Source organism: Mirounga angustirostris, unplaced genomic scaffold, assembly GCF_029215605.1.
Source record: "Mirounga angustirostris isolate CCGP_5_RB_7025 unplaced genomic scaffold, mMirAng1.0.hap1 SCAF_1, whole genome shotgun sequence".
Classification (NCBI taxonomy): domain Eukaryota; kingdom Metazoa; phylum Chordata; class Mammalia; order Carnivora; family Phocidae; genus Mirounga; species Mirounga angustirostris.
In genome coordinates, this window is record NW_026991709.1 from 79,630,217 (window position 1) to 79,654,078 (window position 23,862).

The following is a 23,862-nucleotide window of genomic DNA, read 5'->3' on the forward strand; positions in this document are numbered from 1 at the left end:
GAAGTCTCTTCACCGCTGGGAGAAGGCCTCCTTGGTCTCTGGCCACCGGAGGGCCCAGACGTCTGTGCACGCCAGCCTGTCTGCTCTGCGGGGCCTCAGGCCGCAGGTCCCCTGGCCCTTAGCTCTCAGCTACCAACGCGTTCAGCCGGGATGGGCTCCCCCTGGCCCACCAGCATTGTCCCTCAGCCTGCATTAGCAGTCACGTGGGGCCTGGGCACCCCTTGGAGGAGGAGCATTTGGCCTAAAGCAGTGTGGGAAAGCCCTCTATTCCCTGTGGAAGGCAGCCTGTGCTCACAGGGAGTTTTCACAAAAACACAAAGCCGGAGAGTCTCTGCTTCCATTTGACTCATCTGCCTGCCCCTCCCCTTCGGGTGCCGGGTTACCACCCCCAGGGGGCTAATCCCGGCAACTTGGGCCCAGCTCAGTCTGGAGGACAGAAAGGCCCGGGAGCCAGGGCCGTGTGTTCCCAGGTGGGACCAGCTACCCCTGGGAGAGGCCAAGGAGCTAGCCCACGGTCTCTAACTCACTGCCTGGGAGCTGCAGTGGAGGAGGAGGGGGGCCGGGCTTGGAGACGGAGCCAGGCCAACAGAGACGCATGTGCATTTTTCCTGTTGGCATGATCGTCTGGTGGGGTCTCTTTAAATCTACCCCAAGTGAGGGACAGCCCTGGCCTCAGCACTGCCAGCTACAGACGCACAGCGCCTGCTTGTTCTCCCTGCAGCTGGCCTTGAAACTGTGCCCAGGACAGAGCAGCTCAGCTCCCCTGCCTCTGCAGCTCGTCCTGCCCATGGTTCCCTTTGGGTCCAAGACACAAGGGCTCTTCCTCAACCACAGAGAGGGCTAGTGGGCTCGTGGCAAAAGATGCGGGGGACCTCTGGAGGGGGTGGGGTTGTTCCATCTAAGGGTTGTTGGGGACTTGCGGGGGGAGCATTTCCTGTGTTCCTTATCTACCCATAATGAGTCTTTTTAGTATTTATTCATGCGGGGAGGGGGTCACATGCAGGCCGTTTCCAACAGCCTGCAGGATTGGGGCAGGCACCGTTATTGCATCAGAGAGTGGTGGGTGGACGGTCCCGTGCCCTGTGATCCAGAGGAGGACAGAGAGGCAGATGGGATGGGGGGCGTGTGGGCGACAGGGGCTGGGCGGCCGCAGAGCATCACGGGTAGATGTGAGAGCACCAGGAGCCTCGGGGAGAGCATGAGCAGAAGCTGGCGAAGGGACCTGCTAAAGTAGCCGCTACACACAACAGCCCAGGCCTGTGAGGACCAGCGCACTCCTTGGTTCGAGGTCAGTGACCCCAAGAATAACCCCTACAGGGGTTTCTACTATACATCACTGTTTCCAAAGCCCTATCTCGGCTCATTGCATAGTCACACGACAGCCCGGTGAGCTGTGCTGGCCAGGTGTTATTATCCTCATTTCATGGAAAAGCAAGCGGAGGCACAGAAGTTTAGAAGGGTAAACAGAAGGAAGAGAAAAGTACAAAGGGAAGAGGAAAAAGTCAGATGCTTGGACTGCCTACCATTATGTGTCCTCATTTGACACAAGCACCCAGTGAGGCAAGTATCTTCACATTTTTTAAATAAAGACACTGAGGCTCAGATACATTAAGTAACTTGACCAAGATTCTATTGCTGGAAACTAGTAAGAAGATTCTAGGTCTCCTGGAATGAGTTTAGCTTAGAACTCACTAAACAGAGATGTACCTTGAAAGTGCTAGAAACTCCGTGAATTCTTCAGCATGGATGCACAGTTTCTTCTTCCTTTGTTGAATGTGGGCCCATTTGGTTCCCTCTCAGCCGAAGCAGCTAGGTGGGTCTGCTAAGAAATGCTTTAGAAGAACAGAAGACACAGTCGTTCTAAACGGCTCCATTTAGAAAGGAATGGGTTCAACCATGAGAGATGAAGGACTCTGAAAAACAAACTGAGGGTTCTAGAGGGGAGGGGGTGGGGGGATGTGTTAGCCCGGTGATGGGTATTAAAGAGGGCACGTTCTGCATGGAGCACTAGGTGTTACGCACAAACAATGAATCATGGAACACTACATCAAAAACTAATGATGTAATGTATGGGGATTAACATAACAATAAAAAATTAAAAAAAAAAAAAAAGAAAGGAATGGGTTCGTGCTGGACCACAGGAGAGTCAGAGTTATGCCTTCAAGTTTACAAAAGGCTTTCCCATGCAGCATCTCATTTCATTCTGATCCTCGGAACATCCAGGGCAAATATTCACATCTTTACTTTATGGGTGAGGAAGCTGAGGCCAAGAGGTGCAGCAACTTGAGAAAGAGCACAAAGGTTAGGGGTTGAGGAGAACAGATAGTAAAGTCAATATAGTTGCTGTGTGTGTGTGTGTGTGTGTGTGTCACACTGGTCAAAATCTGGGTGGGTAAGACTTAAAGCTAACCTGAGATTATGCAGGGAAGTTCTTCATTAAAAATCTCTCACGGGAAACACGGCCTATTTCTCTGAGGCTAGTGGCTTATTGAGAAGGACTAGGAGACTTGGTCGCTTCTCTGAAAGCTTACAGCCCAGCTGATAGAACACACAACAGCTGGTTAATATAGTATCCTCACTTAACTAGTGCTAAGGAAATTGGATCCAGGGGTCCTAGGGAGCCACGTGAGCCAGATCACTCTAGATGCTATTTTGAGCTGCTCAGAGACTCAGGGGAGAAGATAACTCTAGATCTCCTGCTCACCTGCAGAGACATGGCCAGGGCAGGCACCGTGAAAGGTGCCTGGCCCAGACACACATGACCAAGAGGTGAACCCTGTTCTGCAGTTAGGTCAAGTCACTTGTAGAACAGTGTGTCTGGGTGTCAGTATTCTCATCTATAAAATGGGAGGAAAGGGGTTAGCCTACTTCCAAGGCTGTTATCTGGATTAAAGTTTTCATGTTTTTGTTTTGTTTTAAAACTAGCAATGGAGCTAAGTGCCTCACAGAATCTGCAAGCAGCCCCAAGTGGCAGGTATCATAATCACCCTCCCAGAGTAGGGGATAGAAGCTGAGAGAGGGTAAGGAGCTCCCCTGCAGTCTACAGCCTACGAATGGTCAGGCCAGGCAAATCCTGGATACCCCTGGATACTGGCACACAGTTTAGAACCCAGATTCTCAACTAGGTCTGGGGCCTATGTGATCTCCTTTTGTTCACATGCTTGTATTAAATATTTCAGATAGCATTAAAAGTAGGCATGAGATTTTTACGTTTATCAAAAAGGAAGCATAAAAAACATTGCACATGCTCGCCCTGAATGCTTCTTTCCCAGTAACACGAGGAAGACCTATGAAAGCTAGTGTTGTTCTGGAAAATGGGTGCTCCATAAATTATGGTTGATGCTAATTAAGAAGCCAACATGTCACTCCCATGACTCTCATCATCCCTGGTCTAAGGCTTCTCACAGGATCTCTTCGTCTCTGACTTCTCTTCGCTTCCAAAGCTACCGTTAAGGTTCATTTTAATCTGATTTCACCTGAATAAACAGATAGGGGCTGGGGTGAGGGAGGGACGCAGTGAGTCACCTCCCCCACCCCAGGCTCAGAATAGCTTTGGAAAGGTTCTTAGACGTGATCATAGTTAGGTGGAGCCAACCAGGCAGGCTTCGACTAGAGCGCTTTATTTTACATGCTGTGGAAATTTTTCATTTTACTGGCTAAAAATAAGAACTTCCAAAATTCCTTGATATTTTATCTACTTTAAAACAATGTTCACAAGGGAAGGCTAGCTGGCTCTACTAATATGAATTTCTGCATGGGGAAAAGTGAATCCAAATTTGGAAGCTGCTCAAAAAAATCTGTTATCTTATATATTTTGGGAATCTGCACATCACTGCCTCCCCTCCCCCCCATTTATAATTGAGGATTTTTTAAAATGCAACAAAGTCCCAAGGACAATATATCAAATAGTCCCATTTCCCCCTCACTTAGAAATATTTGTCAATATTTTGCTTTATTCCCTTCAAGTATTTTTTTAATCAAAGGCAGAAAATCTTACAGAGAGAACTGAGTTCCCCCGCAATCCTTTTGTGCCCTACAACTTGCCTTTTTCACTCGCCACGATGTTCTCGAGATCTCTCCGTGCTGATGTTGACAGAGCTAGTTCATTACCCCTGCCCCGCGATGGTGAGCATGCGCAGAAGTGGGAAAGCTTAGCCGCCGCCATGGAAATGCAAGCGGTGACTACTTTGCAGAGCGGTTTAGCAATACACGGAACTGAAAATGCATTTGTAGACTGTATGACCCAGTAGGTTCTTTGCAACCCAGACCTAGAGAATTTCCTGCATGCAAGCTCAGGAGAGGGTAAGCATGGAGGTGCAGTGCAGCATTTTGTTATTACAACAAAATGGAACCAACCCAACTGACTGTTACTCCAACACTTTAAAAAGACAGTGTGAGTGGAAGTCCTAAATGCCACTGAATTATACACTTTAAGGTGGTTAATTCTGTGTTACGTGGATTTCATCTCAATTTTTAGAAATTTACTTTTACAAAAGGGAGTGTGCTGGGCACAGTGCTAGGGAGAGTTGATGCTCCTCATGATATGGGCCTTGTCTATGAGAATCCTAAATTCTAAAACTAACGTTGAGCAAGCCATGTACGTGTAAAGAAGTTAATAACAAGCGCATCAGATTATTTTAAGATTGGGCAGATACCTTTAGCTACTTCAATCCAATCAAGCGCCATTATTTTTCAAAAGAGAGAAATCAAGGGCTTTACAGTTTAAGTAGCCTGGCCAAGTTCACCCAGCCAGTAAGTGCCACAAGCTCCAACTGGGGGCATTCTCTTATCCTGCCTCAGTCTCCACCAGCAATAGGGCACACTCTTAAATGCGAGGAAGAAATCTCCAAGCGCTTTGAACCAGGCCTCTTCTGGCATCCAGACCTTCTCAGCATGGGCAGGTAGAGCCCTTCAGAGCTTGGAGTAATGAAGATGGGAACCGGCCAAACACTCAGCCCATCAGCCCGGCTGCAAATCCAAGGCAGATGAAATGAAAACATGCTCCTGGGGAAGGGAGAGGTGAGAAGAGCATTCAAAGGGATTTTCAGTTCCTGGAAAATAAAAAGGGGGCAACCTAATTGTGCATTAAACCCTAGAGTCAAAGGGAGGCTGGAACAGGCCTTAGAGAGACATCCTCCTTCTGGTCTATTCCCTTCCTCAGTCAAGGCCAATGGCTCCATCAGTCCAGCACCATTGTCACACTGAGGCCAACCAAGGCAGTTCTGGCCAGCTCACGGTCCTTCCTGCCCATCGCCCAGTCCTTACTGCTGCTGGTGTCCCCACCTTAGTTCCTTCCTGCTTCCTCCTACTATGCAGGCCCCTCGCTTCCTGATTATAAAAGTAACCCAAATTCGTGGTAGAGCACTTTAAACTACAGAGAGACAGAGAGGAAAGGGAACCCAAGATCTCAGCAGTCAGGTCAGCACTGTTCTAATGCAGGCCTTATTTCAACCCCGTAAGAATATTAGCCCTTGTTTCTTTAAAATCAGGTCTCCAGGAGGACCTCTGTGATTCTTCAATTTCTTACATCTTTACCCATTTTTCAACACTGCTCCATCCTCCCTCTCTACCTCTTTCAGCCATGTCCGGGCTACAGGTTTCCTCCACAGATCCTTAAAATCTTTCAGCCAAATAAGAAGAAATGGTTTCTGTCGATTTTTCCTCACAAAATGCCACTGTCTGCTTACAGGTTCAGCCATGTAAATTTTTCCCTCTCTTAAATGATCCCTCTTTTTTTATTCCCACAAATGTGAACCCTGTATTTCACTTCAAGCCGCCATTCATCCATATGCTCTTACTCTCTTGTTCTTTTCCATTTCCTTTGTTCTTTTTGAATTGCTTTGATTTTCTTTGTCTGCAGACTCCTGGCTATATATACTTTGTGTCTTCCAAGGACTTTGGAATAACTTTTAAGGATGAATTCTCATGTGCACATTTTCACAAAGCAGTGGGGAGATACACAGCACAGAGGCTAGATGAGGCTGTACTCGGTCTCAGATGACCCCGGGTTGGGGTCATGTGACAGCATGTCGGGCTAGGAGGCACCCCACAACGGGTTCCTGGAAGGTCGCTAGGCTAACTCTAGTGGTGTTAAACTCTGCCCTGGTGAGTTTAACTTTTCTGCCCTGAAGGTCCCTTAGTCAAAGAATAACTTCCCTAAGCAATGTCTACCAAAGAGATGCATCGTCCAAGTAATGATAAACTGTGAGCTCTGTCGGTGGGAAATGTATCATTTCTCTTAGACTTTTTAGAATATTGAAAAGAATTTATCATCTTCATCTCCACACTCAAGAGATTCAAGAACCTCAGGGAATAGAAGCATTCCAATCCTTTACTGCTCCTACAACTGGGTTATGTAACAGACAGAGGGTATTATATACGGATATGACTTGTTGGCTCTAGTGGATAGGCCTTTGTTTATCTATCTTCATGAGGTCATAAACTTGCTGATCCTAGTCTTCTACAGGAGAGGAATTAAGAAGGTAGAAGAACTGACTCTCTCAGGAAGCGTATCTCATCTAACAAAGGATCAGATAAATACCACTGTGCACACATACATGTTCATATCTCAAGTCCATTAGGATCAACAGATTAATAATAGCACAGTCATTTACCTTGAGACCAGCTCTGTCCAGGCATCTTCATTCATGTCTTATTTAATCCCTATAATAACTCTGTATGGTGTATATTATTCCCATTACTGATACAAAGAAACTGAGTCTCCTAAAAATAAGTAAGAACTCTAAGATCAGATGGGTTTCTGGCCCATGTGCCCCACAGTTCCTCCTCTCCCTGGAAGAGATGACCTCTGGGGCATTACACTCTGCTTTCCACCTAAGGCACGTGTCCCCCAGTCGATAGTTGGGCTCCCATGTAGGATTTGGCATAACTGTTAGGCAGTCAGCTGTCTGAAGCAAGGTCTCTATCTTATTCATTCTGGATCCCCGGGCCTAGCACAGTGCCTGAAATGAAGTAATTGCTCTATAGTTATTCATTATAAAATTGAACCAAAGTGTGAAAAATCCCATAATTAGTGTAAGCACTAACAGAAATTACCACTTGACCAGCCTCAAGAGAGACCTTTTTGTTGGAAGCCATCAAAATAAAAAGGACCCACCTTGCTCCATTTAAAACACAAAGGGGGAGGTAGCTGAGCTTGCAGCCTGGCACTGTGCCTTCTAAGTGCCTTGAGTGGGAAGTCCTCCCACGTCCATCCCTGAGCTGTTGCTAGGACCTCTGAAAGTAGCAGAGGGTCTGGGACAACTGTCAACCCAGGGCAGGAAATGCCAGAGTTCTCCCACTTCTTTCCCACCAGAGAGAGTTAAGACAGTAAGTGGGCAGAGCCCATGTGGCAGCAACGGTGCCAGGTGGCTGTGGGGTCAGAGGAAGTGACCCTGAAAGCCAGAAGAAGGGGGTCTCCATCCTCAGCTCTCTCTTAGGGCCCAGAAGCCTACCTGCCCCCCTGGGCCCTGCCAGTCCCCATGGCAATCAGCTCTGCTCTGTCTGCCAAAAAGCTGGACCTTTCAGAAAGCCCTATCCACCCCACGTTGCCCCGAGAGACCCAGACAGACAGCAAAACCTGTTAATCTGCATCCAGAGCAAGAATATCTCAATACACCAGTTTTGTTTTTGGGGTTTCTTTTTTGAACTTGGGGAGGGTGGAGCAGTGTATAGGAAATGGCTTTGCCTTCTGTCCAACTCTGAGGCAACCCACCACCATGAGCTCTGAGAAACAGCAGTTTTGTTTTGGAAACTGGCACCCAGAGCAGGCTTGCTCCTGGAAATGAATTTGCACCCCCCCAGCTGCAATGTTCTACTTCCAGCCTCCCTGCCAACACCCCCTTCCAGCTGCCCCTCTCAAAGGCACCATTGTGCCTGCCTGGCACAGCAACAGAGGAGGGCTGAAGAGGAAGAAAACATTTTCTGCCCATGGGATGTTCTTAAACAGGTTTGTGTACATGGCTTCATGCTGCATTCCTTGAGCCCACACAAACCCGCCAAAACTCCATCATCCCTGTCACAGATGGCAGCCACTTTCCAGTCTGTCTGGCCTACCACAACTCCCTGTCAGAGAACGCAGAGCACGCAGCTGGGTGGGCAAAGCTGGTGGGAGGGGGTCATGATGACATGTTTTCAGTACAGCACTCCAGCCTGCCAAAGCAAGGCTGAACGTAGACTCTGAATCTCTGAACTGGAAGGGGATTTAGTCCCATTTGCCACTCAAAAAAAAAAGATTCATTCTGGTACATTCTGATAAGTGCACATCCAGCCTCCTCCTGGATACTCCACGGATAGGAAGTTCATTGCTTTCCCAGTTCCATATTGCTGGACCGCTCTGACTTTCTGAAAGTTCTTCCCAATGTTGAACAAGGATGTGTCCTGTGCATCGTCATATCCTTCCCCTGTCAGCACATAGCACAATGCTTGGAACAAAATAGTTGCCCAGTCTGTGTTTGTGGGATGCATGACTGAGTTCCCCATCCGTCTCCATCCAGCGGGCCTGTTTCCACTCTCTGAGGCCCATAGAACATGCCTTCTTGCTCCCCATGTGACTGCCCTTCACAGGGCTGAAGATCTGATTCCACAGCATCTCCTATTACCTTCACTGAGCTAACCATCCCCAGTTCCTCATGTCACTTGATGTACAGACCCATGACTATCCTGACAACTCTTCTGTCGATAGACTCCATTTTTTCCAGCGTCCTCCTTAAAATGAAGACTCAAATCCCTTGTGTCTAGAATACTCAAGAAGTGGTCTCTTAGGTAACAAAGCACAAGATGATCAGGTGTCCGGTACATGCTCTGTAAGTTAGACTGTCTTCCTGAGCTCACTGTTTGCATCTCATGCAGGAAACCTTCAGGTTCATGAAGCCTACCACGAACCTGCATAAATTAGGAAAAGAAGGACCTTCCTTCATTTCACTTAGGCGATGTTTCCTCACCTGTAAAAATGAGGATACAAATACCAACAGCGCAGGGTGGTAAGGATTAAACATAAAATATATGAAGTGGGCCTGGTTCATAATAGTTACTCAATAAATGATCTATGTTAATATCATCATATAATATTCGTATGTATTAGTATCTAACTACCCGTGACAGACATCGGCTCCTAGAATGACCTAAAACGGCCCCTCTGGCTGCAGGGAAAGCCATGTCCTAAGATTTACCTACATGCCAGGGGCTACTTTTTTTTTTTTTTTTTTTTTTTTTTTTTTTTAGTGTAGATAGCACTGGACTATCTTTCTAATAATGCTATCACCACTCATCAACACCACTCAATTTATCACCTTTTCTTCCCTCAGGATAAACATCAGATTATTGACACTGAAACCATTCTCTTTCGTTCTTCTCTAGGGAAAACAGACATCATTGTTTGCCCTGGCTGCTTTTCTTTCACTCCCAATAAATGTCTCTCTTCTGGCCATAGGCCATGCAGATACGCAGATAGCTCCTTCCTCCTCAGTGATGTGCTAGAACCAGCTTGCTTGCTGGCACATCAGCTCTAGCCGCATTTTCAGTGATGTCACATTGGTAGCTTGAAATTGGCCATAGTGGGAGTATTTATACCATGGAACACCACAATCAGAGCTGCTGCTGCTGGGTTTTTTTTCTCCCCTCCCGGAGATCCTGCTGTTAAGCTTTTAGCACACCATTGATCCAGCACTGACCTGCTGTGAGCACCTTGAAGACAGGGACTCTGTCCCATTTCTGTTCCATCCCCAGGGTCTAGCACAGAATAAGTAGGTTTTCATCATTCTTGATAGATGAGTAAATGCTTTTGTCTTCTGTCTCTTAATGTCTCTCTCATATAAATCATGCCCCATGTGCCCTAGTCTTGTTACAAGCTGTTCAGCTATAGATTTCCCTTACCTGCAATCAGAGGACTACTTCTTGCAGACTTGGATTCATCTTCCTTATCTCTCCCCAACCTGGACATTCAGTCCACTTTATTTGGTCAATATATTCATCCTTGGAAGTTGTGGAAATTCACCTAGAATACCTTGATTTCCATTTGGGGATTTCACCACACATTCTTTCTTTCAATTAAGCAACAGTTATATTGGACATCTGATGTGGGTAAGACATGCCAGGTACCATGAAAAACACAGAGCTGTGTAACATATGGTCCCTGTCCTCTGGGAGCTTAAAGTGTCCTGGGGACAGGTGAATAATACATAGCAAAATCTACATTCCATATTGGAGAGAGAAGCAAGGCAATGAAAAGTCAGAGAAGGAAAAGATCGGTTTCTACCTAGAGCATTGGGAAAAGTCTTACAGAGGAGATAGCTTTTGAGCTGGAAGGGTAGCATTCTACTAGGCATAAAAGAGGTAATTGGCAGTTTAGGGAGTGAGTACAGAAATAAAAGCAGGTAGGCCCAACTCTGTGGCCTATATGCAGACCAGTTTGGGCTACCATGACTGCCTTTTGCCAGGACCCAGGTCACCCTTTTTCTCAGCTACTCTCCTCTTTCCAAATCAAAGGATACCTTGGGCCAGTGCCCAGCCTTCCTTCCCCATAGTCTAAGGTACATTCCAACCTGCCAGGCCAATTCACAGAACACCCTCCCCACCTACCAAAGCAGAAATATGGCCACCATAAACGAGCCCTACCACCCCCACTCTCACCTGGGCCCTACAGGACCCTGGGACTGTATAGGATGGTACAGATGCTTTCCCTTTTCCTAATGCCTATGGGCATCCTGTTGCCTCAAAAAAGGGGAGTGGGGGATCTTGGTCAGGTCTTTATGTCAGCCATTCCTCTGTCCTTGAGTGTGTATCTGAGGCTCTGACGTAGAGCCCAGGCATCAAGCAAGGCCTCCCTCTCCTCCTGTCCATCGCCCTCTCAGCCCATCAGAATCCCTATTCAAGCGTGTCTGGATATTGTCCACCTCTTCCTCAGCCCTCTCTCTTTCTTCCCACTGTAACTGAAATATTATTTTCCCTAGACATCCCCCAGTACTTCCCTACTTCACTCTTCAAAGGACACCCCACCCCCATTTCTCACTCACCAGGGTAGGAAAGGACTCCTGTATCATCCCCAGACCAATGTCCACCACTATCTTCAGCATCTTCTCTTCCACTCCATCTGCTTCCATCCTAGGCATTCCCAACGTCCTCCTCCCTCTGTGCATTTATCCAACATGTATTCACTGAGTATCCTCTCTGCCTCAAACATCCATGAAAACCCTTTTCCTCAATCATATTACCTTTAGATGCATCTTCTCTCTCCAGCCCCATGTACTCCAAAAACACATGGCTGTTCTGACTCTGTTCCCTCACTACTACCCCTATTCACCCTCAGTCCCTAGTTAAGCCCTTGATTTTCCAAGAGTTAGCTGTGTAATCTAGGAAGGTCACTTACAAGCTCTAGGCCTCAGTGTTCTCATTCTGGTAATTAGAGATTACCAAATCTAATATTCCATCTGGCTTCACCATTCTAAGATTCTCTGCTCAGGCCTTCGTCCAGCTGCCAAAATCCTTCTTTACAAAATCACTCATGACCTCTTGATTGCCAATCCAAATGACCAGAAGTCTAAGTTCAGACCTGCTGATTCTGATTAGCTCTGTGACATTGGACCATTCCAATTTAACTTCCGTTTTTCTCATCTATAAAATAAAGTGATTAGACTGAATGACCTTTTAAAACTTTGATTCCGTGAGAACACAGACGCAGAGAAGAGAGAGAGATCCTTTTTGGAGAGTGGACAGGGAAGAACTCATGGAGAAAATGACATTTGTAGAGATTCCAAAGAAAAGCACAGAAAGGGTGCTAGGATGTCCTCAAGGGTATCCTTCCACTAGGGGACTGTAATAATGGGTCTAGACAAGGATCATCATCCACTAATTAAGAGCTCTATAATGAAATATTCAAGTTGACCACACTGGAACCCACTAACCAATCTGAACATAACAACAACAACAAAATGAGACAAACTATAACCACCTAATGAGATGCACTAGGAAATATACACCCCCTCTGACAAAGCAGTCTTGCCAAAAAGTCAACCCAAGTGTCAACTATACTCAAATTTTTAAAAGTTAAATGAATGAATTAATTAAATTTGATTTAAAATGTCAACCCTGAATCTGATCAAGCCTCTAGATCTATAAGTACCAACTTAGTGAACATACAGGAGATAGACTGGGAATATGTTTAAAAGACACCTCAGATACACAATCAGCAAAATCCAGAATCTGGGAAGCTACGGCCTTACTTCTCAAAGTGTGGTCCATCACACACAGCACTCAGGATCACCTGGGAGCACATAGAAATGCAGAGTCTCAGGCCCTACCTCAGGTTTCCTGAATCACAATCTGCATTTTAATAATCCTGAAGTGATTTGTATGTCCAGTTGACCCATTTCCTTCAATAAATGTTAAACTATAAGAAAAAAAGGACAGGGAATTTATAGATCAAAAGAAACCTAAGAAACATATCAAACAAATCTGTAGACTTTTCAGACAAGCCAATTATTCTTAACAGTGAGATTACCAAGGAAATTTGAACAATTACTGGATATTTATTGATATTAAGGAGGTACTTTTTTAAGAGTGATGATGATATTGGGTGAGTCTTTTTTTAAAGACTTGTCATCTAAAGATACATACAGAAGTATTTGTAGATGAAATGTTAGACTATCAGGAACTTTTTTTAATAAAGATTTTATTTATTTGAGAGAGAGAGAGAACACAAGCAGTGGGGGAGGGGAAGAGAGAGAAGCAGACTCCCCGCTGAGCAGGGAGCCGGATGCAGGGACTCCATCCCATGACCCTGAGATCATGACCTGAGCCAAAGACAGACCCTTCACCGACTGAACCACCAAGGCGCCCCCTATAAAATAATTCAATATGGAGATGGGGAAACAAACTGGGGTAGAGTTAAAACATGATTTACCTGTGAGTTGCTAATTGCTTAAGCTGAGATGTGGTGTACATGGGATTTATTACTCTACTTTCCTGTGTACTTAGAAATACCCATAATACAAAGATTGAAAAAGAAAGACTGAGACGGAATCAGCAAAGATGGGACGGACAAATCAAGACAAGGCAGTGCAGGGAACCCAAGAGAGAAAATGTCAAGCCGAAGGGGGGCAAATGCCCCAGAGCCACTGAGGCCTGGGTTACACCTCCGATCTGGCCCGGGAGGGGTCATCCCAGAGAGACAGACAGACACAGACCAACCGCAAGAAGATGAAACAAAACAATCTGCGTTCTAAACCAGAGAAAATCGACGTAATCCGTGGCCCCGTGAATTGAGGTTAGAAGAAGGGAGAATTTCCTAGTTGCTAAAAACTGAAACAGGTCATCAAGTAAATTATGGGATCTCCTTCTCTGAGGACCTTCAGAAATAGGATCGACAGGGCTGAAACGGAGGCGGCCTCGCTCAGCGGGGAGGAGGTTCAGATCCGCCGCCTTTTTCAGGTCACCGAGGCCGACAGGCACTGGGGCGCGGAAAAGCCTGCAGCCGGAGCAGGGGAGCATCGATGCCTCCCTCATTTCCTGTGCTCTCTGCCCTTCTCGGGGCGTACGGAGAACTTGGCAGGTCCTGGTTCTGCCCAGAGTTACGGGGATTTTAGGGATCCGAGAGACGAAGGGCGGAGGGCGGTTGGGAGGGAGGGGAAGGGTACGTATTCCCAGTGCTTTGCATTTGCTCAGAAACGCGCTCCGGCTCCCTAACCCCGTCTCTGGTTGCTTACTCACTGGCTCTCCGCCAGACAAACCAACCATCCCGGGCTCACAAAGAAACCAGAACTAGGGGCATTGTCTTCTCAAGGGGGGCCGTGGCGAACGTGGCCGACAGCTGCGGGCCGGCGCAGCGGGGCCTGGGAGGAGGCGGGCGCGGGCCCTCCCGGCCGGTGCTTCGGCAGATTCCTGAACCGCTTCCAAGGGCGCAGGAGCCGAGCTGGACTCGAGCACCGCGCCCCGCCCGGGGCCTGCAGCGCCGCCTCGGACCCAGGCGGCCCGTCGTCCCAGTGTGACTGTGAGCACGACTTCGGGCGTGTGCGCGTTCGCTGCCGGGGACAAGAGCTCTCTGTTTCGGCCCCACAGCAGGCTATAAATACCTGAGTTCAGCGCAGCCTCAGCCTGGAAGGGAGCCTGCTTAGCCCAGTCCTAGGTTAGGGACGGCTAATAGTGCGTTCAGGGACCGCCGCGCTCCTTGCACTCTCCCCTGGAGGGCGCCCCCCTCTCCCCGCCCCAGCCGGAGCAGGGGGAGGGGGCCCGATGACGTCATGGAACTGGTGGAGGATTTAGCTCAGGAACCCACCCGGGAGCCGCCCTGGGGCCGATGTTCTATTTAAGCCGACGGTGTACCACTCTCGGCTTCACTTTCCCAAATCCAGCACGGCGGCTTTCCACCTTCCCAAGATCTAAGCAGGCTTGGGGTTCTGAAAGAAATCAATGTGTAATGTCTAGGCCAAGAGCCCTGGAGAGTGGGCATGCAGGTATGGGCTGGCGGGGCTCTCACAAGCGTGGGTGGGGCCAAGAGGCCCTTAAAATTTTTCCAGCAAGGTCTCAGGTAGTGGGACTGATTCCACGTTGAAATATGCCTGAGGTGGCACAGGTAATATTATTATTAACTGTAATAACAATGTAGACAGTTATGGAATGCTACTGCTTTCCAGACACCACTCAGACCCTCAAAGTAGACACTTCGGGGTTATTCCACCACCCACCCCCATTTTACAGATGACAAACTAAAGCTCCAAGAGGTTAAGGAGCTTTAAGGAAGGATCACACAACCGCCAATGTCAGAGCCAAGATTTAAACCCGTATCTCTTTGCCTTCAGGCCCAATCATGCTCTTTCCAAGACACTGCATTGCCTCTCAGTTTTCAGATAGGTGCATTCCAAAGGTGAGGGCGCCCACTGTCCAACAGCCTCCAGGCACTCCCATCTCTTCTATTCTATTTGCCCCAGTCTGCCTATGACCCAAGACATAATGGGGGAAGGGGACAATCCATCAGAAAGCAGAGGGAGGACTGTTTGCTCTTGCGGAGAGAGGTTAACAACTGACCGAGTTAATAGCTAACACTCCTAGCTGGTTATGACTGGAGATGGAGGGGACAGGGTACACTTAAAACGGCAGCAGGGAAGAAAGATGACTTTGTGGAATCTGCTGTGCCAAGGCTATGCTGAGCCTAGTGGTGTACTTTTTTTTTTTTTTTTAAACAAAGCTGGCAACAAGGCAAGGTATAATACTATTATCCAACATTGATGTGCCGGGCACTGCTCTAAGTACTCTGCAAGACAGAGTAGTGGTGGGAAGATTTCAATTATTCAGACAACAGCTGGAGTTTAATTTTGCTATAAGTCTAGCATCAGCAAAAATCCTGATTTGCCTCATTGACTCTTTCATCTCCAGAGTAGGATCTGGCGTCTGACTGCCTGGGTTTGCATCCTTGCTCTGCCAGCCTGTAGAGGGGCAAGTTATGTAGATTTGAGCAAGCACCTTAACCCCCATGAGACCCTGTCATTTGGGCGGTAGCAGTGGTGCCCTGAGGATCCCAAGAGAGAAGGCAGGGCAAGGACCAGCACATTGCCCAAGGAAGCTCTCGCCAAATGTGAGCTGTTCATGCTATTCTTATTATTGTCTCTAGGAGGGAAGGGGCATTTTGACCAACAATAAATAAATTGAGATGATGTGGAAGTAACTACAACCAAGAGGGAAAGTGTCGTTTTGTCTCAGAAGTGATAAGGGTACAGGAAGTCAGTGCTGGACAGAGTTGAGCCAAGCTAATTTCAGAGAGTTTGGAAAAAAAGTCTGACCCAGTGGGATTCTAGCCTGAATCCTTACGTAAGAATTTATGTAGAAAGGATAGGAAGGATAGAAGATATTCCAAAATAAATTTTTGACAATTCATTAATTCCATTGGGAAGAAAAGGGAAAAGATTTATAAAAATTACCATGACTGCAGCAGGGCGCTCTGGGTTGGGCCCATGCTTTCAGGAGACTGTACATGTACATGCAAAAGCAGGGTGTGACCATGCAACCAAGTGTGAACGCACAAAAGCAACTCAGACCTGATGCTGGAGGCCAAACAGAATGTTAGACAATGAAGCGAAAGAGAACATGGAAAGAATAGCTCATTAGGACTTGGCCCACCAAAAGAATTTTTACCTTTTCCAGAGAGTAACCCTAACAAAAAAATGGAAGAAGAGATGCTAAAGGTGGGTACCAGAGCCCAGGGTAGATCAAAAGAGAACTAACTGGCCTTGGAAAAACACACCTATTAGAATCCAAGTTGTTGGACAAACCTGTAGATGTCCTTCAGGGGCCGCTTTGACAAATCTTGAAAACAGAGTAGGATTCATCCAATGAGAGGTAAATGGACAAATACCCAGTTTTCAAAAAATTAGAAAAGGAGACATCCCAATCCCTGGCAAGTTTCTGAAATAAATTATTAACCAAGTGTTTGCCCTTTGCACATAGATATTAGTGATTTAATATGAGTTCTCTTATTCCTTTTCTGACAGAGATTGTAGGGTGGTCATTTAGAAAAATGGTGTTTGGTCTCAGCACAATCTTGTGTTTTAGTGGAGAGAACACAGGATTGAGGTGTGGAGACCTGGATGCTAGTCTGGTTCCACCATTAGTAAGTTGAGTGACCACAGGCAAGTTTCTAAACCCTTCTGGGCCTCATTTATGAAAGATGGGGCATGTTCTTTTAAGGCGCTCTCATTTTTTAATTTCCATGATTCCACATGGTAATGAAAAGGAGACTGAGTGACAGTCCCATCCAGAGGCTGCAGCCCCAGCAAGGCAGCCACACCTCGAGGGCTATGTAATGCACAGTGTCTGCCATGTTAGACTGACCAAGGAGAGGGCTTGGCCCCTGTTTTTGCCCTTTATATACATGTGTTAATGACTTAGTCCCCAAATGATAGGAAGGCTATGGCAAGGGGTCATAGAGTGAAGATTTAAAATGAACTAGATGGACGGAGGGGACTTGGGCTAGGAACCAAATGAAATTGATTGACGTAAATGTAAAGCCCTATGTCTACATTATTTTAAAAAATACTTACACAAGGTCACAATAGGGAAGAGCTGGCTGAGAAGTAGATAATGGGCTGAGGGTCTGGGTGTCTGTGATGATCACCCATTCAAGCTGAAGTGATTCAGCTCTCATCTAGCTGCTAACAAAAGAGCTAGTACAACTGTGATCATATTTAACAATAAGGATAATGATAATGGGGGACATGTGTTGCGCCTTTCCATGGGTTTCCCACATTATCTTATTTCTGGGGGAATGACCGTGTGAGGGGAGCCCAGCCCCAGGATGTGCTCCTGTCCTGGCCGCCTTTGCCATCAGATCCTGTGACAATGCTGGAGGCCTTACAGAATGGGAGAGTAACCAACAGTAGTCTGTGCAGAACAGGGCAGCCAGGACAGGGAAGTCTGGAAACCAGGTCCCACAGGAGCGGCTGAGAGAGCTGACCGTGTTCCACCCAGAAGAGGCACAACCAAAATGGCGGTGTGAGAGGGAGGAGAGATAAAGGGGTCGTTAGGACTTAGGCTCTGACTATCTGCCATCAAGTCTGCGTACTTCCATTTGTACATTGTGTGACTTTGGGTTAATTGCTTAACCACTTGGTGTGTCTCATTGTCCTTGGTGTGCAATGCAGTGTCTTGGAAAGAGCATGATTGGGCCTGAAGGCAAAGAGATATGGGTTTAAATCTTGGCTCTGACATTGGCGGTTGTGTGATCTTCCATAAAGAGGAGATAGTCACAGTAACTGACTTCCAAGATTATTATGAAGGTAATAAATGAGCTGTGTACAAAAGCTTACCTGGCAGATGGCAAATGCTTAATACATCTGAACAGTGATGATGATTGTCATCATGTAGCTGGTGGGCTGTCCCCATGGAGGAGGAAGGAGGGTCATTCTGTCTGGCTTCAGAAGGGAGACAAGGACCAATAGGTGGAAGCAGGAAGAAAGAGAATCTAGTTCAACATAAAGAGACAAGCTTTCAAATAATCAGAACTTTCCAGTGAAGAAATGAGTTTCCAATCACCAGAGAAGCTCACTCCATTCCATTTTGTAGTTGGGGGACAAGCCACGGGGATGATAAGGTACCATAAATTAAGAGCTCTGAAGATATCAAGAGGTAAGCAAATATGAATGGCAATAAGCCCTTCCTTCCTGCTCCTCCTCTGTTGAGAAATCTCTGGAAGTTTGGGTTTGTAGGTAACCCCAAAGACAGTGGATTTTTGTTGCATGCTTTTCATTTTTCCTGCCTCACAATAAGTAAGCTAAAGACCTTGGGCTTTACAGTCAAATTCCCTAACTTTGAATCCTTGCTCTTTTATATATCAGTTGTACAACCTTGAATAACTTAACTTCCTTCTCTGGGTCTGGTTGTTTTCTGCTGTAAAGGAAGTAAACTACCTACAGTCGTGAGGAACAACGATCAGAATTAATACATTTCTTGCTGCATTGGTAAACAGTATGCCAAAAGGAGGCTGACCTTATAGATATTTGAGACAGGCAGATTCAAGCCATCTGGCCTTTCATACCTGGGGTGGGGGATGCGGGGGTGGTGGAGAGTGGATAAAGACACTCTGCAACGTCAGCAAGCACAAGGGCCAAAATGGCACTTAAAATGCAGATACGGGAGACAGGTGAATTCTGCAAGCCTTCCAAATCTTTTTTCTTTATTATTGAAATATGCTTGACACATAATGTTACATTCGTTTCAGGTGTACAATATAACGATTCAACAACTCTATGCCTTATGCTGTGCTCACCGCAGGGGTGGCTCCCATCTGTCACCATAAAATGCTATGACAATACCATTGACTCTATTCCATGCTGTATCTGAAAGCCTTCCAAGTCTCCACATTTTGTCCTTTTCACCGGAGGGATAAAATAAGGGGCGGGGGGGGGGGGGGTGTAAAGTGAAACTTTTCTCTCCTTTGTTCAGAATCTACTATGTGTTAGGTTCGGGGCTCAGCTTCCCACCATATCTTCACAATGGTTAGGCAGGGACAGAATTGATGATAATGAGGTTGGACCAGAGAACAGGTTTGCAGTTGTCTTGAGAACCATCCCTAAAGCCCTTCTAGATCTGAAGCCTTGTACTCGTGTCCTCAGAGCTGACCAGGACTGCATCTCCCCAACCCACTTCAATGGCCAAAGCATTAGGCCTCTGCCACCTTGCTCAAGATTGAGCTGCTGGCTGAGGGCCCATCACACCCTTCATGAGAACCCCCACCACACACACATACACATAGCGCTTGGGTCGGGGTACACTGAGAACACTAACCAATGATCTTTTCTCTCTGCCCCTCAGTGTGACGGGGTTGAGGTAGACCTGAGCAATATCTTCCTTGAGGGCATTGCCATTCTCAACATTCCCAGCATGTACGGTGGCACCAATCTCTGGGGAGAAACCAAGAAGAACCGGGCTGTGATCCGGGAAAGCAGGAAAGTCATCACTGACCCCAAAGAACTGAAATTCTGCGTCCAAGGTAAGCAAGGCATGAGGAAAATTGCTCTAGGTCGGCACCCCAGTGGAGAGGGGCATTCAGGTGGGTCTGTTAGCAAACTGTACCAGGGCCCGTTGCTCTGGGGCTCTGCCAGCTCATCTTCCCTGTTGTTGCAATGTTTACAACCTAATTGAGAAGAGAAAACTTAACAGTAAGGGAGCCCTAAATAACAGTCAGTTGTCAAACTGAGACTCTGAGGTCAGGAGTCAAACGCTGCTCTCAAGGTCACCAGTGCCCTCCGGTAACTAAATCCAATAGTCAGTTCTCACACTTGATCTTCCTTCACTCAGCAGTGGCATTCCACCCGGTCCCTCCCTGTTCCTGCAAATACTAGGATTCCACCGGTTCCTGTTTCCCTGCTCCCCCAATGGTTACCCTTTTCTAGTCTCTTTCACTGATTCTCCATCTCTCTAATCCCTTGGTGCTGGCAGCCCACCGGCAAGGGCCTCAATCCTCTCTTCTGTCTGTGCTCACTCTTTTGATGACCTCATCCAGGCGTGAGACTTTATTTAAATACCACGTGAGTGTCAGTGACTCAGCATGCCCAAAACCAAACTCCCGATGTCCCTCCCACAGACCTTCTCCACCCATAGCCTTCTCCATTTCAGTTGATGTTAACTCCAGCCTGCCCGTTGCTCGAGCCAAAACACTTGGCACCATCCTTGACTCCTTTTTCTCTCACACCTCCCATCCCACCCATCAGAAAATCTGTTAGCTCTACTTTTAAAAAAGCATCCAGGATCCAGTCACTTCTCACCCCTGCATTTCTGCCACCTTGATCTGAGCCACCTTGCTCTGTCCCCTGGCTTACTATAAATCCTCCTAACTGGATTCCTTGCTTCTATCCCTCCCTGCCCTATAGAGTCTGTTCTCACCACTACATCAGAGGACCCCTGGGAAAATATGTCAGATTATGCCACTCTGGCTCAAAATCCTGCAGTGGCTCAGAGTAAAAGCCAAAGATCTATATGTGGCCCAGAGGGCCCTAGATAGTCTGGCCTCACGTTACCTTAGTGACTTCATCTTCTATCACTCTCCCCCTCATCCCTCTGCCTCTGACACCCTTTCTCCTCTAACACAGCAGGTTGCTTCTATGGACTGACTATACTTCCTGACTGGAGCAACTGGGAAGTATGCCTTAGAGGCCATCAGCTGGACCTTGCCCTGTCAGCCCACTAGGATACCGAACACACCTTCAGCCCTACCCCTTACCAGCCATTTCCACCAATGAACCAAGTAGGAACTTAATCAGAGTACCTGGGCAGCTCTGATTCCTCTGTGGTTTGGATAAATGGCCCCCAATGATCCTCAGGGGTTCTCAGTAGACTGGTGAGCTGAGGGAAGAAAGCCATGTGTGAGGGTATTGGCAAAGATACCACACCAAGAGGCAGGAGGCTGGGTACAAGTCCAAGTACTGGCACTAACTATTTTTGGCGCCTCAGTTTTCTCTTGCTGTAAAACCAGGATCTCGTGTAAAATTTTGATAGCTGAATGAATGGGGTTGAACCAGATCATTGGTTCTTACACCAGGCCTGCTTATTGGAAATGAAGGTTCCTGAGCCCTACCCCAGATCCACCTAATAATCACCGGGTTGGTTCCTGGGAATCTAAATTTATAATGAGCTCCCCAGACAACTCTGATGGGCTGCCAGTTTTGAGAACCACTAACATAGACAAACTATCCGTGGATCTGGATCTCTGTTCTTTGATGTCCCTGGCTGACAGGTGCTAACACTGGATGTGATCCTACCATAGAAGGAGACAAAATTTGGCTGACCATCAAAGGGAGGGGTTACTTGCTTATTTCAGACCCATCTGTTAGACAGATTGTTCTATTCCAAGGCAAGGTCATCCAGAGGTGTCATCTCTACACCTCAAGCCTTTAAGGGAGGACTCAGGAATTTTTATTTCTCTGTTGCCCTCTTAAGTCCCCTTTATTTCACACAGTAAACTTTTCAATTTATATAAATTATTAAAATGAATAATGTGTTCCTCCTTCCTCCCTTGGCAGGGGAAGTTGTGGGTGCTAGCAGAGGGTGGGGAAGCATTGGAGGTTGTAGAAAGTTTGTACAAATTTTCCCACCCTGGTGCTCCTACCCCACACCCACCCTGACATCCAGTTCCAGCAGAACAGAATCAGGGCAGAATCTTCCCCCTACCTGCCCCCCCCCCCCAGGGTGTGGAGAAGCTCTTGCTGAGGACATGTTCTGGTTAGGACTCAAGGACTTATCTTCTCCTTACATATTGAACCATGTATCTTCCCCTTCCAGCGAGAGGAATGTGTCTGCTGATCTACCCATCATCTACAGGAACTCTCTTCCCCAAATCCCCCTTTCCCACCCCCAGAATGTGCTTTCAGAGCTAAAAATGAGCTACTTCCTGTTCTTTCGATGAGGACATGAGCTGATCAGAGCAGAGGCCAAAGTGGGGCCTGGCTTCTGGGCTTTACAGAGAAAGTGGCATTGATCTTTCTTTTGAAAGGGCTGTGATCTCATTTCCGTTGAGATGTTAATGGGGGAAAGCTAAAGAGACAACCTATTTTCATAGAGAACATCGGCCTGAGAGTCGAGAGACTGGGTTCCAGTCCATACTCTGCCTCTCACTAGTGTGCGATGTTGGGCAAGTCTTTCACCCTGTTGGGTTTCAGTTTTCATTATCTGTAAAATAGGCAACTAGGCTCCTATAGATCACAGGTTCCTTGCAGCTCCACAAAATTAAGGCATGGCTAGGTGTCGGTCTAGGTGGGCTCCTTGAGCTAAATCATCTGGCAGGTTCCTTCCATCTTTCAGTGTGTTTTGTTTCAGTTTTTAGGCCAGCTGCTGGGAAGGCAGGAATCTCTCTCAACAGGCTCTTCATTTGCTGGGATTCTTTACTCCTTGGCAATTTCATTGGGATTAGAGGTGAGGAAGAAGTCAGGAGAGAGCAGTGGGAGGGAAGCAATTTCTCTTAGGAGGTATAAGAGGAAATGCACTAGAAGGGGTTACTGTCAAACCTCTTCATCACAGATCAGTCTTTCTCCTTCGAAAAGCAATCTAAGAAGTAAGGTCGTTCAGAATGAGCATGGAATGAGTTCTATAAAAACATTGCCTAGTTAGAACACAATGAGTGCCAGGAAAAGCACCATGCTTGCAATTGAATGATGTGGGTTTACATTTAGGCTTTACACCTTCCGGTTTTATAAACCCAACTTCCTGGGAGTCTCAGCTTCCTCATCTGTAAAATGGGCATAATAATATCTAACTTTTTATGAAGATGATGGATGTGAAAGTGCCTGGCACATAGTATAAGCTCAAACTTAAAAAATTTCCCCTCACCTTTCATCCTAGTTTATTCTGGGACATACCTGTTAAATTTCTGATTTTGAAGTTCTTAACTTTAGCATTGCCATCTACCTGTACTAGCAATAAAAAGGAGCAGAGCTTCTGCCAAAGTCCAGCTCAACCATTGTCCTAGCACATTAAACTTATAACATCAATTGTACCGACATCTCCTTTCCTAGACCTTTCATGTTCCAAGCATGGAGGCTTGGCGTAGTCATCTTTGTATCCCCGGTGCCTGACCCAGTGTGGTTAGTCAAAACAAAGTTGTTAGATAATGAACAGTACGTGGGCATTGGTTCTTTTTCATTTTTATAACACCAATAAGAAGAGTGATAGATAATCCCTTATATTTGCATTTCATTTTGGCTTACAATTAGTTTTGCATATATTAACTTCATGTGATCCTAACCAGAGACCCATGAGCAAGGTTACACCCACTCCCTTCCATATCCCTACTTCATAGCTGGGAAAAAACAGAGGCCCAGAGAAGGGGGCCTTTTACACAATTTACATCCAGTGGTAGCATCAGAACCAAGTCCATGATTCCTAGCTAGCCTCAAGTGGCTAGTGTCCAACCAGAAAATTTATTTGAAAATCCTATTGCATGTTGTACACGCCAGACACTCAGAAAACAGAAAATGTTTATATACCAGGCCAAGGAAAGGCTCCACATAGACCTGTGAAAATTCTGCTCATCCTTTAAGGTCTACGTCCAGGGCTGTCTCCTTTCTGGAGCTTATGGTGGCACCTCTGGAAGTGAATCCAACCTCTGTATTCCTAGAGCACTTGATTTTGCTGTCTTGACAGTACACTGATTATGGGTCACCCTGTTTCATAGGCATGTGTATCATTGTCATTTCTTTCTCCTGCCAGTACCAGGAAAATGGGGAGCATGTGATCTTCATCTTTGTGTTCCCTTCAAAGCCTAACATCTTACCCACCTGGCTCACGTTGTTCTACAGAAATGTTTTTTGGAGGGAGGGAACAGGAACAAGCACTCAGTGGAAATCTTGAAAAAAATTTTAAAAAAAAGGTATTTTAAAGAGTTAC

General features: G+C 46.6%; 1 protein-coding gene across 4 annotated transcripts in view; it reads left to right on the forward strand.

Moving 5' to 3' along the window:
* The window catches only part of DGKG (diacylglycerol kinase gamma), a 208,968-nt gene that overhangs the window by 141,197 nt on the left and 43,909 nt on the right, over positions 1 to 23,862 (forward strand). For all 4 annotated transcript variants that reach the window (XR_010409214.1, XR_010409213.1, XR_010409215.1 and 1 more), the window contains one exon: positions 19,297 to 19,474. Coding sequence is in view for 1 of the 4 variants with exons in the window: in XM_045903201.3 (XP_045759157.1) it covers positions 19,297 to 19,474 (178 nt within the window). In the remaining 3 variants the exon portion in view is untranslated. The remainder of the gene's footprint in view (positions 1 to 19,296; positions 19,475 to 23,862) is intronic.